Source organism: Lontra canadensis, unplaced genomic scaffold (assembly GCF_010015895.1).
Source record: "Lontra canadensis isolate GAN:19392208 unplaced genomic scaffold, GSC_riverotter_1.0 scaffold112, whole genome shotgun sequence".
NCBI lineage: Eukaryota > Metazoa > Chordata > Mammalia > Carnivora > Mustelidae > Lontra > Lontra canadensis.
The window spans coordinates 730,353-746,198 of record NW_022631106.1 but is presented as its reverse complement, the minus strand read 5'-3'; the positions used below and the strand labels follow the sequence as shown (position 1 = coordinate 746,198).

At 42.2% G+C, this 15,846-nt stretch overlaps 1 protein-coding gene across 1 annotated transcript; it reads left to right on the top strand.

Annotated features, from left to right (window-relative positions):
• Positions 1–461: 461 nt before the first annotated feature.
• Positions 462–10,431, top strand: ATP6V1E2 (ATPase H+ transporting V1 subunit E2). The gene is made up of 2 exons (XM_032840394.1): positions 462–581; positions 9,482–10,431. Exon 2 carries the CDS (start codon positions 9,585–9,587, stop codon positions 10,263–10,265), a length of 681 nt encoding a protein of 226 aa, XP_032696285.1. The 5' UTR covers positions 462–581; positions 9,482–9,584; the 3' UTR covers positions 10,266–10,431.
• The last annotated feature ends 5,415 nt before the right edge of the window (positions 10,432–15,846 follow it).

The window sequence follows — 15,846 nt, the reverse complement described above, 5'->3', positions numbered from 1 at the left end:
GGGAAGGAGGTTCTTCCTCACCGACCGACCGACTGACTGGAGGGGAGCCCAGGGGCCCCTGTGGTGGGTGCGGCACTCTTAAAGAGCGTCTGGCAAATTTTGTTTGAGCTGGTTTCTTCTGAAACAGCCTTTGAATTTGGCTTCCCGAGCGACCCACATACAGAGAAGGAAGGTCATGATCTGCCAACATGACAGTCGTATTTTTCATTAGTCAATGCACAAGCTGGCTGCCCAGGTTCACACACAGATCTGTCTCTGAGGGCTTGGAGAAAGCAAGCCCACCCCAGAGCTGAAGCCCGCCTCGTGCCAACTTCATTGAGATTCTGAGGATACAAGGGTGGCCCCCAACCTGGCCCGTGAGCCAAGGAAATCCCTCTAGGCCTCCTTTTGGCAGGCTTGGCCAGCCTTCCCCAGTGACAGCCTGGCTCTTAGGACTTGAGTTGCTGCCTGGTCAGACGGTGACGGTCGTCGGCAGAGAGAAGGAAGCAACAGTGCCAGGCTCCGGTGTGCGTTCCAAGTTCTACATTCCGTGCACAGACTCCCGGCGCCAGAGCGAAGGCTGACCCTTGGCAGGACACTGGGTGAGTCGGGTACGTTTTTCCCTCTACAACATCACCTGAGGCTTCTCAAATCTCCCACTCTCTATGTTTTCATTCACAGTGGCTCCCAAAGCTGGTGACCAAGGAGGGTTACCCAGGAAGACTTTAAAAAAACCCCAAAACATTTAATTATCTTATTTAGAAGCAGAGAATACTGTGCTCTGCTTACAAAAGTGCAGTGTTTTAAAAAATTACATCCTGAAACAAGGGGACGGTTTGTAAGATTTCAAACACCAAATCTTGGTCTTTATCACCAGTGGTTGTTGGTTTTACCACCAAACTTGGTGAGTAATTCAACTTTCTGGGCATTCTTTCCTTTTTTTTTTTTAAATTGTGGTTAAAAAATATATATATATATGTGTGTGTGTGTATATATATATATATATACACACACATACATATATATATATAACAGGAATTCTTTCCTTTTTTTTTAAATTGTGGTTAAAAATATATATATGTGTATGTATATATATATATATATATATATATATAAAACAGGAAATCTACCCACTTAACAAATTTTTAAGTATATGGTACAGTATTGTTAACTGTATCTGCATTGTACCATGACAGATCCCTAGATCTGCGTGACTGAAACGCTATACCCATTAAACAGTGATTGTCCATTTCCCCCATCCCTAGTCCCAGCCAACCACCATTCTGCTTTCTGCCTCTGACTTTGACTCCTTTAGATACCTCATGCAAATAGAATATGCAGCATTTGTCCTTCTCTGATTGACTTATTTCACTTAGCATAATATCCTCAAGATTCATCCATGTTGCCACATATCATAGCATTTTCTTTTTTTTTTAAAAGGTTGAATAATACTCCATTCTGTGTATGTACCACATATTCTATACCCATTCATTGGTGATGGAAGCACATTTAGGTTGTTTTCGTATCTTGGCTGGTGTGAATAGTTTTTACAGTAAACTTGAAAGTGCTAATGTCTCTTCAAGATCCTGATTTTTTTTTAAAGATTTATTTATTTGACAGAGATCACAAGTAGGCAGAGAAGCAGGCAGAGAGAGGAGAAAGCAGGCTCCCTGCCGAGCAGAGAGCCCGATGTGGGGCTCAATTCCAGGACCCTGGGATCATGACCAGAGCCGAAGGCAGAGGCTTCAACCCACTGAGCCACCCAGGCGCCCCATTTCTTCAAGATCCTGATTTTAATTCTTCTGGATAAATACCTAGAAGTGGGCTTGTTGTATCGTACAGTAGTGCTTTTTTTTTAATTACTCGAGGAAACTCTGTGCTATTTTCCATAGCTGCTGCACCATTTTACGTTTCCAGCAGTAGTGTACAAAGGCTCTAATCTCCCTGCATCCTTGACAACACTTGTTATTTTTGTTGTATTTTTTTTTTTTTACAATGACCATTTTAACTAGTGTAAAGTAGTATCTCATTTTGGCTTTTATTTGCAGTTCCCGGATGTTAAGCATTTTTTTCCACATAGTTTCTGAGCATTTGTATGTCTTCTTTGAAGAAACATCTAATCCTTTGCCCATTAAATTTTTTTTCTTTTTTCTTTGCTGTTGAGTTGTAGAAGTTTCTTATATATTTTAGGTATTAACCCCTGATCAGATATATGGTTTGCAAATATTTTCTCCCATTCTGCAGGTTGCCTCACCACTGCATTGTTTCTTTTGCTCTGCAGATTGTGAGTTAGATGTGGTCCCATTTGTCTGTTTTGCTTTCCTTGCCTGGGCTTGAATGTCATGCCAAGAAATCATTGCCAAAACCATTATTATGAAGACTTTATCCTATGTTTTCTTCTGGGAGTTTATGGGTTTCAGGTATTATGTATAAGTCTTTAATCCATTTTGAGTTGATTTTTGTGTACGGTGAAAGATAAAGGTCCAGTTTTACTCTTTTGCTTGTGGATATCCAGTTTCTCCAACGCGGTTTGTTGGAAAGACTGTCCTTCCCCATTGTGTAGTCTTGGCCCCTTTGTCAAACATCATGTTATGTTGTATGCATGGGCTTATTTCTAGGCTCTCTGTTGCTCCATTGGTCTGTATTTCTGTCCTTAAGCCAGTACCGTACTGTTTCAATTACCATGGGTTTGTAGTACATTTTGAACTCCTGAGTGTGAGGCTTTGGCTTTGTTGTCTTTCAAGATTATTTTGGCTATGCAGGGTCCTTTGTGGTTCCATGTCAATTTTAGAATTGTTTTTCTATTTCTTCAAAAAATGCCATTGGGATTTTGAAAGAGATTGCATTGAATTTGTAGATGGCTTTGGTTATACTGAACATCTTGATACTTAGTCTTCTAATCTATGAACATGAGATGTCTTTATATTTATTTGTACCTTATTTAGATTCCTGCATCAGTGTTTTGTAGTTTTTAGTGTACAAGCATTTAGCATCCTTGTTTAATTTATTCCTAGTGTTCTGTTCTTTTTGATGATACTGTAATGGGATTTTTTTCTTTCTTTTTTAAAAAGTAATGCAAATAATAACAGAACTTACTATGTGCCAAGGCATTGTTCTAAGCACTTTACATACATTAATCAATTCATTTAATTTTTTAAGTGTAATGAACACTGTTATATTAATTTCAGGTGTACAATATAATGATTCAACAATTCTATACATTTCTCAGTGCTCATTACTCTTTTTTTTTTAAAGATTTTATTTATTTATTTGACAGACACAGATCACAAGTAGGCAGAGAAGCAGGCAGAGAGAGAGGGGAAGGCAGGCTTCCTGCTGAGCAGAGAGCCCGATGTGGGGCTCGATCCCAAGACCCTGAGATCATGACCTGGGCCAAAGGCAGAGGCTTCACCCGCTGAGCCACCCAGGTGCATCAGTGCTCATTACTCTTAATCCACTTTATCTATTTCACTCATCCCCCCCCCCCCCCCCCCGACCAGTCTCTTCTCGAAAAACAACCACTTTGTCCTCTGTATTTAAGAGTCTGGGGTTTTTTTTGTCTCTTTTTTGTTTACTTGGTTGTCTTGTTTCTTAACTTTCACATATGAGTGAAATCATATGTTATTTGTCTTTCTCCAACTGACTTATTTTACTTAGCATTATATTGAATAGGATTGTTTTCTTAATTTCCTTTTTGCATTACTCATTGTTAGTCAGAAACACAACTGATTTTTTTTTCTTTTTTTTTTTTTATATAATTTTATTTTTTATAAACATATATATATATATATTTTTTTTCCCCCAGGGGTACAGGTCTGTGAATCTCCACGTTTACAAACTTCACAGCACTCACCATAGCACATACCCTACCCAATGTCCATAACCCCCCCCCAACCCCCCTCTGCCCAGCAACCCTCAGTTTGTTTTGTGAGATTAAGAGTCACTTATGGTTTGTCTCCCTCCCAATCCCAACTTGTTTCATTTACTCTTCTCCTACCACATTAACCCCCCATGTTGCATCTCCTCTCCCTCATATCAGGGAGATCATATGATAGTTGTCTTTCTCCGATTGACTTATTTCGCTAAGCATGATACCCTCTAGTTCCATCCATGTTGTTGCAAATGGCAAGATTTCATTTCTTTTGATGGCTGCATAGTATTCCATTGTATATATATACCACATCTTCTTTATCCATTCGTCTGTTGATGGACATCTAGGTTCTTTCCATAGTTTGGCTATTGTAGACATTGCTGCTATAAACATTCGGGTGCACGTGCCCCTTCGGATCACTACGTTTGTATCTTTAGGGTAAATACCCAGCAGTGCAATTGCTGGGTCATAGGGTAGTTCTATTTTCAACATTTTGAGGAACCTCCATGCTGTTTTCCAGAGTGGTTGCACCAGCTTGCATTCCCACCAACAATGTAGGAGGGTTCCCCTCTCTCCGCATCCTCGCCAGCATCTGTCATTTCCGGACTTGTTAATTTTAGCCATTCTGACTGGTGTGAGGTGGTATCTCATTGTGGTTTTGATTTGTATTTCCCTGATGCCGAGTGATATGGAGCACTTTTTCATGTGTCTGTTGGCCATCTGGATGTCTTCTTTGCAGAAATGTCTGTTCATGTCTTCTGCCCATTTCTTGATGGGATTATTTGTTCTTTGGGTGTTGAGTTTGCTAAGTTCTTTATAGATTCTGGACACTAGCCCTTTATCTGATACGTCGTTTGCAAATATCTTCTCCCATTCTGTCAGTTGTCTTTTGGTTTTGTTAACTGTTTCCTTTGCTGTGCAAAAGCTTTTGATCTTGATAAAATCCCAATAGTTCATTTTTGCCCTTGCTTCCCTTGCCTTTGGCGATGTTCCTAGGAAGATGTTGCTGCGGCTGAGGTCGAAGAGGTTGCTTCCTGTGTTCTCCTCAAGGATGTTGATGGATTCCTTTCTCACATTGAGGTCCTTCATCCATTTTGAGTCTATTTTCGTGTGTGGTGTAAGGAAATGATCCAATTTAATTTTTCTGCATGTGGCTGTCCAATTTTCCCAACACCATTTATTGAAGAGGCTGTCTTTTTTCCATTGGACATTCTTTCCTGCTTTGTCGAAGATTAGTTGACCATAGAGTTGAGGGTCTATTTCTGGGCTCTCTATTCTGTTCCATTGATCTATGTGTCTGTTTTTGTGCCAGTACCATGCTGTCTTGATGATGACAGCTTTGTAATAGAGCTTGAAGTCCGGAATTGTGATGCCACCAACTCTGGCTTTCTTTTTCAATATTCCTTTGGCTATTCGCGGTCTTTTCTGGTTCCATATAAATTTTAGGATTATTTGTTCCATTTCTTTGAAAAAAATGGATGGTACTTTGATAGGAATTGCATTAAATGTGTAGATTGCTTTAGGTAGCATAGACATTTTCACAATATTTATTCTTCTAATCCAGGAGCATGGAACATTTTTCCATTTCTTTGTGTCTTCCTCAATTTCTTTCATGAGTACTTTATAGTTTTCTGTGTATAGATTCTTAGTCTCTTTGGTTAGGTTTATTCCTAGGTATCTTATAGTTTTGGGTGCAATTGTAAATGGGATGGACTCCTTAATTTCTCTTTCTTCTGTCTTATTGTTGGTGTAGAGAAATGCGACTGATTTCTGTGCATTGATTTTATATCCTGACACATTACTGAATTCCTGTACAAGTTCTAGCAGTTTTGGAGTGGAGTCTTTTGGGTTTTCCACATATAGTATCATATCATCTGCGAAGAGTGATAGTTTGACTTCTTCTTTGCCGATTTGGATGCCTTTAATTTCTTTTTGTTGTCTGATTGCTGAGGCTAGGACTTCTAGTACTATGTTGAATAGTAGTGGTGATAACGGACATCCCTGCCGTGAGAAACACAACTGATTTTTGTGTGTTGATTTCATAGCCTGCAAACTTGATGAATTTTTTTATTAGTTTCAACTGGGCTTTTTAATTTTTTTTTTTTAAGAATCACTAAGGTTTTCTAGATGTGGGGTATAAGGTATGAGATAATTTTACCTCTTTTTTTCTGATTTAGAAAACTTTTCTTTCTTTCTTGTCTAAATGCTATAGCTAAGACTTCCAGTAAATATGTTGAATAAAAGTGGCAAAAGTGGGCATCATTATTTTGTTCCTGATCTTAGACAAAGACTTAGATCTTTCAGTTTTTCACTGTTGAGTATGTTAGCTCTGGGCTTTTCATATATGGCCTGTCCTATGTTGAGGTAATTTCCTTCTATTCCTATTTTTTTTTTTAGTGTTTTTATCATAAAAAGATGTTGAATTTCGTTAATTGCTTTTCTGCATCCATTGAAATCATCACGTGATTTGATCCCTCATTCTGTTACTGTGGTGTATCACAATGATAGATTTTTGTATGCTGAACCATCTTTGTGTCACAGGGATTAACACCACTTGGCTAAGGTGTATGATTCTATGTGCTATTGAATTGGGTTTGTTAGTATTTGTTGAGGATTTTGCACCTGTGTTCATTAGGAATATTGGCCTGTGGTCTTTTCTTGCAGTGTCTTTGGCTTTGATACCAGGGTAATGCCAGCCTCATGAAATAACTTCCAAAGTGTTTCCCATTCTTCAGTTTTTTGGAAGAGTTTGAGAAAGATTAGCATTAATATTTTAATTTTTGGTAGAATTCTCCAATGGGTCATCTGGTCCTGGGCCTTTGTTTATTGGGAAGATTTGATTACTTATTTGATCTCCTTACTCATTATAGGTATGTTCAGATTTTCAGTTTCTGGTTTGTTGTATGTTTCTAGGAATTTAGTTCTTCTGGGTTTTTCAATTTGTCATTATGTAACTGTTTATTGTAGTCTTTTATAATCCTTTTTTACTTTTGTGGCTGCAGTAGTACTCATTTTTCATTTCTGATTTTATTTGAATCTTTTTTTTAAGTCTAGCTGAAGGTTTGCCAATATTATCTTTTCAAAAACCAACTTTTAGTTTTAATGATTTTTCTCCATTTTTGTTTCATGCATGTCTGCTTTAATCTTTATTTTTAAAAATATTTATTTATTTATTTATTTGTTTATTTATTCATTCATTCAGAGCAAGTGGAGAGGGGTAGAGGGAGAGAGAATCCCAAGCAGGTTCCATGCCCAGTGTGGAGTCTGACTTGGAGCTCAATCCCACAACCCTGAGATCATGAACCAAGCTGAAATCAAGAGTCAGATACTCATAAGACTAAGCCACCCAAGCACTGAACTAATCTTTATTATTTCTTTTATTTTTCTGATTCTGGGCTGAGTTAGTTCTTCTTTTTCTAGATCCTTGAGGTGTAGAGATAGATTGTTTGAGATTTTTCTTCTTTTTTAAATATAGGCATTGGCTGCTATAAACTTCCCTCTTAGTACTGCTTTACCTGCATACCATAAGTTCTGATTATGTTGTGTTTTCATTTTTGTTTGGCTCAAGATATTTTCTAATTTCTCTATTGATTTCTTCTTTGACCTATTGGTTATACAAGAGAGTGTTGTTCAATTTCTACATATTTGTGAATTTTCCAGTTTTTCCTTCTGCTGTTGATTTCCAGTTTCATTCCATTGTGGTCAGAAGAGATACTTGGTATGATTTCAATCTTCTTAAATTTGTTAAGAACTTGTTTTATGACCTTACATGACCGGTGCTGGAAAATGTTCCCCATGTGCTTGAGAAGAATGTATATTTTGCTGCTGTTGGAGGGACTGTTCTGGGTATGTCTGTCTATGTGTCTGATGGTTCCATTTGGTTTATATTTTTGTTCAAGCACTTCTGTTTCCTTGTTGATCTTCTGTCTGGATATTCTATCCATTATTGAAATAGGATATTAAAATCTCCTAATATTACTGCATTGATATCTATTACTCCCTTCAGTTCTGACATTTGCTTCATATATTTGGGGGCTCTGATATTGGATGCATATATATATATTTATAATTATTATATCTTCCTGGCGAATTGACCCTTCATCATTATATAATGATGTCTTTTTTTTTTTATAATATGTCTTTTTTTTTTTTCCTTATGACAGTTTTTGGCTTAAAGTCTGGTTTGTATGACGTAAGTATGGACACTCCTGCTCTCTTTTGGTTACCATTTGCACAGAATAATCTTTTTCCATTCTTTCACTTTCAGCCTATGTGCATCATCTAAAGTGAGTATCTTGTAGACAGCATATATCTGCATCTTTAAAAAATGTGTATCTATTCAGCCACTCTAGGGAGTTTAATCAATTTACATTTAAAGTAATTATTTATAGGGAAGAACATGCTATTGCCCTTTTGGTAATTGTTTTATGTATGTCCGGTAACTTTTTTGCCCCTCTTCCTTTCTTGCTGCCTTACTTTATATTTTGTTGACTGGTTTTAGCGACAAGACTTGATTTCTTTCGTATTTTCATTTGTGAACCTGGATGTCCATTTCCTTCCTCAGACTTGGGGGAGTGTTTGGCCATTATTTCTTCAAATATACTTTCTGTCACTGGAAATCTCATACTGCATATATTGATTCACTTAATGATTTCCCACATGTCCCTTAGGCTTTCTTAACTTTCTTCTTTTTCTTCTTTTTTTTTTTTTCAATGTGTATCTCTGCCTGGGTAATTTCAGATGAGCTGTCTTTGAATTTGCTGGTTCATTCTTCTCTAAATTAAGTTTGTCATTGAACTCCTGCAGTGAATTTCTCAATTCAGTTATATTCTTTAGCTCCAAAATTTGTTTGGTTCTTTTAAAATATTTTCTTTCTCTGCTGCTGTTAGTCTTATTTTATTCATGTATCATTTTCCTGAGCTCAGTAAGCATCTCAGGAAGGCTTCCCCCCCCCCCCCCCCCAGGAAGGCTTTTTAAGATCTGGATTCTCAGACCCTACTGGCAGAGATTCTAATTCAGTAGTCTGTAGTGGAGCCTAGAAATCTGTCTTTCTGAAAGTTTCCCTAGGTGATTCAGATGCACATCTAGAGTTGGAAAACACTTGCAATGAAAAGACTGCTTTCAACCCCTCCCACCTCCCACTTCTCTCCAAGGTGCCACCATCTGTCTGCCAGTGTTCTGCCTCTGCATTATCTGAGGGATCTTGAAACCCTTCTGCCTCCAGGCAGCTTTCCTGGATTGAATCCTGTCTGATCATGAATTTCTTAGCATTCTCCCTAGCCCTTGCCAGCCCAAAATGGGCCTATACTTCCCATTTATGTATTAATTTGGCATTTCATCCCTTCAGTTTGCTATATGAGTCTTAAGCCATCATTGTCTTAAAAAAACTTCTGGACTAAGTCTGCCCTAATTTTTTTATTATTTAATGATGAAAAAGTGGTGAGTATAGTAGAGATAGAACTCTGTGAACCCAGGTTCATGTCTCTGTCCTTACAGGGTATGACCTGGGATAGGTTGCTTTTCCTTTCTTGGCCCCAGTTTCCTCATCTGTGAAATGAGCAGTGACTAGGTGTTCTTGATCCTTCCTTTTAGACTCTGACTCTCTCCTTCCTTCTCTCCTGCACTTCATAGCCAAGGAAGTGGAATTCTGAAGTTATTCCTGAAACTCTGCCCTAAATCAACGGAGCCAGAGGGCCTGCAAGTTCCCCCTCTACTTCCCTTTCCAGAAGCAACCATGGCCTTGAGTGATGTTGATGTGCAGAAGCAGATTAAGCACATGATGGCTTTCATTGAGCAGGAAGCCAATGAGAAGGCAGAAGAAATAGATGCCAAGTCTGAGGAAGAGTTCAACATCGAGAAAGGACGCCTTGTGCAAACGCAACGGCTGAAGATTATGGAGTATTACGAGAAGAAGGAGAAGCAGATAGAACAGCAGAAGAAGATCCAGATGTCCACCATGAGGAATCAGGCAAGGCTGAAAGTCCTGAGAGCCCGAGATGACCTCATCTCAGAGTTGCTGAATGGTGCAAAGCTGAGACTCAGCAGGATTGTGGCAGACCCAGAAATCTACCAGGGGCTGCTAGATAAGCTAGTGCTTCAGGGTCTGCTCCGGCTGCTTGAGCCTGTGGTAATTGTCCGCTGCAGGCCACAGGACATCCTCCTAGTGGAGGCTGCGGTGCAAAAAGCCATCCCTGAGTACATGATAGTCTCCCAAAAATGTGTGGAAGTCCAAATTGATCAAGAGGTGCACCTGGCTATGAATGCAGCTGGAGGTGTGGAGGTCTACAGTGGCAATCAGAGAATAAAGGTTTCCAATACCCTAGAAAGTCGACTGGATCTCTTGGCCCAACAAAAGATGCCTGAAATACGAGAGGCCTTGTTTGGAGCCAATGCCAACAGAAAGTTTTTCATGTAAGCCTCTGCCAAGTGAAACTCAGGTTGAATTGCTAAGCCATTGAAAGCATATGTTATTAGGGCAAAGGAAACTAGTCAGGTTTCCTCTTCTTTGTTGCTTTGATAGGATTCTGTCTTCTTTCATGAAATACCCTTGGAATAGCTAAAGGCATATTTTGGAATAAAACCTGAAAATGTTTAGAAATCTAATTCTGGTTTATTCATACATACTGAATCCTCTGGTCAGTTCAATAGTCTCAGTTGAAGAGAGTAAAGACATTTGCTCTTAAGCTTGTCCTTTGGTTGAGATGTGAATGATGTTAATGGTTTGTGGGTCTTAGTGCTCTAAAATTCTTTAATATTATTATCTGAAGTGTGTTTTATTTCTTTTGCTTCTGCTTTCTGTACTTATTTAGTGAAGTTTAACGATCTTTTTTTGGACAAGGCCAACTTTGTGGGCGTGACTGGAATAGTCACATAGGGTTCTATGTGCGAAAAAGCCCAGTTCTTGAGGTTTAAGGCTCTGTAGCCAGTGACTTGAAATTCTTAGTTTTATCTTTGAAACTGTGTTTTGTAAGTGACTTTGGAGCATGGGCTGGGGGCTTGGAGCCTTGGCTCATGCGTGGTACCAACTACCAAAGCCTACCCTTCTCCCTGGGATGGGTTCCTGGCCACTCACTTCCCAGCTTGCTGGTGCCTGAGACCCACTTTCCCCCTCTCACCTGGTCCACATTGCTGCTTCTGCCTTTGGTGAGGGCTGGGTGTGCCTGCAGGGAGGCTCAGGGATGTGCGCAGGCTCTGCTGAGTCACAGTGCTGAACATAATGGTGGCCATCTCTGCCCCAGGATGACAGCTCTGCGGCACATTCAGCAAGTGACCTGGTGAGGTTGGGTCTCTTGCCTGCTCCATACTGAGCACATCCTGGTGTGGAGGTTTACCTGGGGCTCACCTGTCTGCTCTGGGTGGGGTCTACTGGAATGGGAGTGGTTTGCTTGACCCTTAACCCCAGCAGGGCCATAGCACATAGATCTGGGGGCTGGTGGGAAGGAGGACCCAGCAGTTGTCAAGCTTGCTGGGTCTGAGACTCAGGTTGGGAACTTTAAAACCTTATGAGGGTCTGTACTTGCCCCGGAAAGTATCCCAGTCCATCAGACAGCTCAGTGCTTAGGGGGACTTAGGCTCATTTCTTTGGCCAGTTTGAAACATCTTCCGGTAGAAGCCAAGAAATACAGATTGTATAATTTTGGTGATTCTCCATATAGGTATTGAACTATACAAAGAAAAATGATAAAATTCATGTTAATGGTTGAAAATTCTAATTTTTATTTACCTAGGCATTAAAGAGCAAATAAATACCATAAGTCAAAAGAGAGACCCCAGAAGAAAGGAAAGAACTTTATCTTTTAGGACTCTCGCTGTACTTCTTGAACAAAGGATTCTCACATTTTCCTTTTGCATTGGGCCTGTAAATTAGGTTGCTAGTTCTGCATGTTTATGTTGATTCACAGTCTAATCTATGCCCAAGTGTGATTTATGAATTAAAATAAAGGGTTTTTTTGAAGAAAAGAAACCCCGAGCCACTCTGTCAAGGACAAAGTCTGGCTTACATGGTCAGGGACAGAATGCTGTGAGGTCCAAACATGAAGTAGGGGGCAGGTTGTTAGAAATCAGGGTGTCTCACAAAGCCTGGGAATAGGAAACTCTTATGGTCTCAGGAGAGGGCTAGACCTGGGAATCAGAAAGCCATCCAAAATCCTCTATCAGGCTGTTTCATCTTTCTTTTAAGAGTGACTTTCTCTACTGCATAGTTTCAACAGTAGGATATACATGCCTCAGAAAGTTTACATTCTAAAGTTTACATGGTATAGTTCCAGAAACAAACTTTTCTTACGATTCTACTTTCCTGAGAAGGAATCCATGTAGCCCAGCTCAGATTAGATGTTCCCCCCTTTGGTCCAGCTAACATCTTGGGGGCACTTCTCAGAGAAAAGGGGGTCTTTGTCAGCTAGACTGTCTCTGCAGAGGGTGTCTACTGGGTAGGTCTTTTTGACTTGTGAGTTCAGTCATTTACTGAACATTTTCTGAATGCCAGCAATGAGCTAGACCCTTTGTGAGCTGCTGGGCTACAAAGGATACAATGGGGTCCTGTCCTTTAGTTATTGACACATCAACAGATAAGGGACATGGTAATGATACAAAGTCTCATGCTCACGTAGAGCTATGTAAGAGGTAATATGAGAAATATGGTGTAGGGAGAGAAGGTCACAGAAGGCTTCTGGGGTGCTGGCAGTTGAGCCAAAGAAAGTACTTCAAGCAAAGGAAGGGGGGGAAAGCATATGCAAAGGTCCTGAGGTGTGAACAAGCAAATGGTTTTAGAGGAACTGCAGATAGTTCAGTGTGATGGAGTATGAGGGATGCAGGGAGATGCGACAACCGATGAGGTTGGAAAGATGGACAGAACCTAACTATGAGATGCAGTGGGCCTTGCTCCTGAATTAGGCTAATTCTGCTGGGTGGGTGATGAGGGTTCCTTGAAGGACTTTAAACAGGAGTGGAACCATGAGAGCTGGACTTTTAAAAGATTATGCTAGTGTCACTGTGTGTGGAAAACACATTGGAGGGGTGGAGAGGCTGGAGGCAGGAGCCCTGTTGAGAATCCCAGTGAGAGATGAGAAATAATCGATGCAGCCCTTTTGTGAAATAGGTCAAATTCCTTGATGCGCAGGCTGGAAGAGATGAGAAGGAGTGACTTCTGTCTTATCCCCCTCCCCCTCCCTGTCCCCCAGGAAATCCTTTCCCTCATCCAGGCGTGAGGCTTTCTGTCAGTTTTGCTTCATCTTACAGTTTTTCCTTATAAGAGTGTTCTTCCCCTCAGAACCTTCCCCCTTCTCTTCCCCCTCTCTCTCATTCCAGGTCCAGCAAACCATTCCCTTCACAGCTGCCTTAGCCCTCAGCCGCCTCCCTTCCTGGGAACCCAGATCCCACTTTCTGCTATTATCCAGGAGTATCTGAACCCCCTTGGCTTGCCCCAGTTCTGGCCTTCTGAGCTGCCTTCAAGTCATCATTGGGGCCCCTGACATTAATTCACCTCCAAAACAACTGACAGGGAGCTTTCATGACAGTTTGACAGGAAGTTGAGGAGAGCTCTACAGAGTGCCTATGGGGCCCAATTACCCTTGGCCCCATATTTATTTTTTTGAGATCTTATTTATTTGAGAGAGGGAGCAGAAAATTGGAGGGAGAGGAGAAGGAGTGGGAGAAGCAGGCCTCTCCCCCCAGCAGGAAGCCAGACAATGGGAGACTCTGATGCCAGGGTCCTAGGATCATGACCTGAGCCAAAGGCAGATACATGGCCCAATGAGCCACCCAGGTGCCCCTCCCTAAGTTCCATTTAAACATCTCTCTGTTTCTCCAAACTTTTCTCTCACCCAGGGCTGCTGGATACTTTCTCTTTCTCCTCAGACTTCTACCCCTTAGCTTCTCAACGCCCGGGCTCCAGTCTCCTCCATCATAATGTCCCCTCAGCACAACAAAAGCTGGTGGCTAAGGAAGCCTGCCCTCCCACAGTCCCTGGCTGCAAGGCCTCTACAGACTGTGATGACTTCTCATACCCCACCTTTATTTACTGTCAGCTGCTTTTTCTACTCGGCCTGTTTTTAGACAACGCTTCTTGCGGGCAGGGGCAGTGCTTCGATTCTTCCTCCTTGCATTTCCTGCTGCCCTGTTATTTTAGTTCTGACCTTGGGCGTGACCACCTAGTGTGTTCTGAGCAGGCATCTACCGTTGTGATGATCTTTCCCAGCCTGCCTCTGGTTTCTAGATGGAGGCCTCCAGAGTCTCTCTTCTCTTTGACCCTTAGATGCCATAGCAAGAGCCAAGTATGTGAAATGGGGGCCAAGGGAAGGGTGCCAGGACTGTAATCCAGGGATGGTGTTTGACAAGAAAATCCTGCAAGGTGAGAGGAACCTGAGGTCAAGCAGGACTGTCCCCCTCTGCCTCACTAGGAATCTGTGGGTTTACTGCTTCGCTTCCCTCCCTGGGAAACGAATGGAAAGGGCTTTGCTTTGAACCCGGGTGCAAATGTAGGGGCTGTGGAGGGGCTGGGTCCTCCTTAGTGGCCTCAGCCATGGGAGATGCAAACCTTATCCTTCAGCACCAGCCCTGACCTGTGGGGCAGGCTGCTTGTCACCTTCCCGACAGCTGCACTCTTGCAGGGGTCTTTGCCTTAGAAACGCTGGCACGGGGCACTTCCGGTCAGTTGACTGGTACAAACGGGTGTTTGGCTGGCTTGGTCAGCAGAGCCTGCAACTCTCAATCTCGGGGTTGTGAGTTCGAGCCCTACATTGAATACTGAGATTATTTTTTAAATGAAATAAAATCTTAAAAAACAAAAAAACCCCTTAACCCCCAAACCAGAAGTACACACATTCTTTATTAGCATTAACTGTCCTACCCTCACGTAGGCGTGTACCTCCTGTAAGCTCCTTGGGCCTCTGAGAGCCAAAAGGAGCAAACTGTTACAATCGCAGGCAGGCGCAACCCTTCCCTATCACTCTCCTCCTTAACACTTCCTCCAGAGGTGCAAGGGAAGCTGTTTGCAGCCTTGGTGCTATGGAGGGAGGCTGCTTCTGCACAATCGCTCCTTCCCCACTGGGGGAGGGCTGGGGGAATCTGAACGCCCACCAGAGCCAGGCCGTGCCCCTCACTGAAGCCTCTGCCCCAGGAACCCAGGATTCCTGTTGCCAGGGGTCACTTGGTGAAGGGAGAGCCTACATTTAATTCCAATCCAGAGTTGCCCAAAGAGGCAGAAATGGAGGGCATGTCTGAGCATTTGCTGGAACCTCAGAGGAGGCAGGGAAAGTAGACCAGCAGATTACAAAATGCTGCAGGGCTTCCTCTTGGTTTCTAGGGTCCCAGGACCCCGGAAGTGGGTCAGCAGATCTATTCTGGGCTAACCACAACTCCCCACACCGCTGGGGAGCAAGTGCAGCCCTTTGCTGAGCTCCCCTTGGAAATGCTCAAGATTTTGCCCCCTTCCTCTGTACTCCTTTGTGTCCTTCCTTGTACCTTCCCCGTCTGTTACCTCATCTCTGAAATCATGCCTGTTACTGATAGCACTGGGAAAGGATTGAGTCCCACCTCCTGCCCTGACCTCCCTAAACTCAGTTCTGAAGCATGATAGACCCTCGATGTCAGAGCACCCCACATGCTCCTGGACAATCCCACAGCTCACCTGATGACCTTTTCTGCAGGGCAGCATCCTTTTCCCTGGGCGGTGGGCCACTTACAGCACTTGTCCCTACAGACACAGCAAGAGGGATCCCAGCTCCCAGAGACTGTCCTGACAGACCCTTGGCCCAGCTCACCACACCCTTCCACATAGCCTGGAATGATGGCACTGAGCCCATTCTTCTGTGGCTGGGGGATAAACCCATAGAGGGCGATGTTTGACTCATGGATTCATGTCCTGGTGCTTACAGAAGGTTTAGAATAGGAAGGGATCAAGAAAGCCAGATGCACATTTGCATCTGAAGCTCAGGGAAGCAAGGAGCAGGCCAGGGTCTTAATCAGCTAATAAGACTCCTCAGACTGCAAAGAAAACA

What these genes read in the sequence shown, in the direction of transcription:
- ATP6V1E2 (XM_032840394.1), top strand. Translation starts at nt 9,585, where the DNA reads ATGGCCTTGAGTGATGTTGATGTGCAGAAGCAGATTAAGCACATGATG.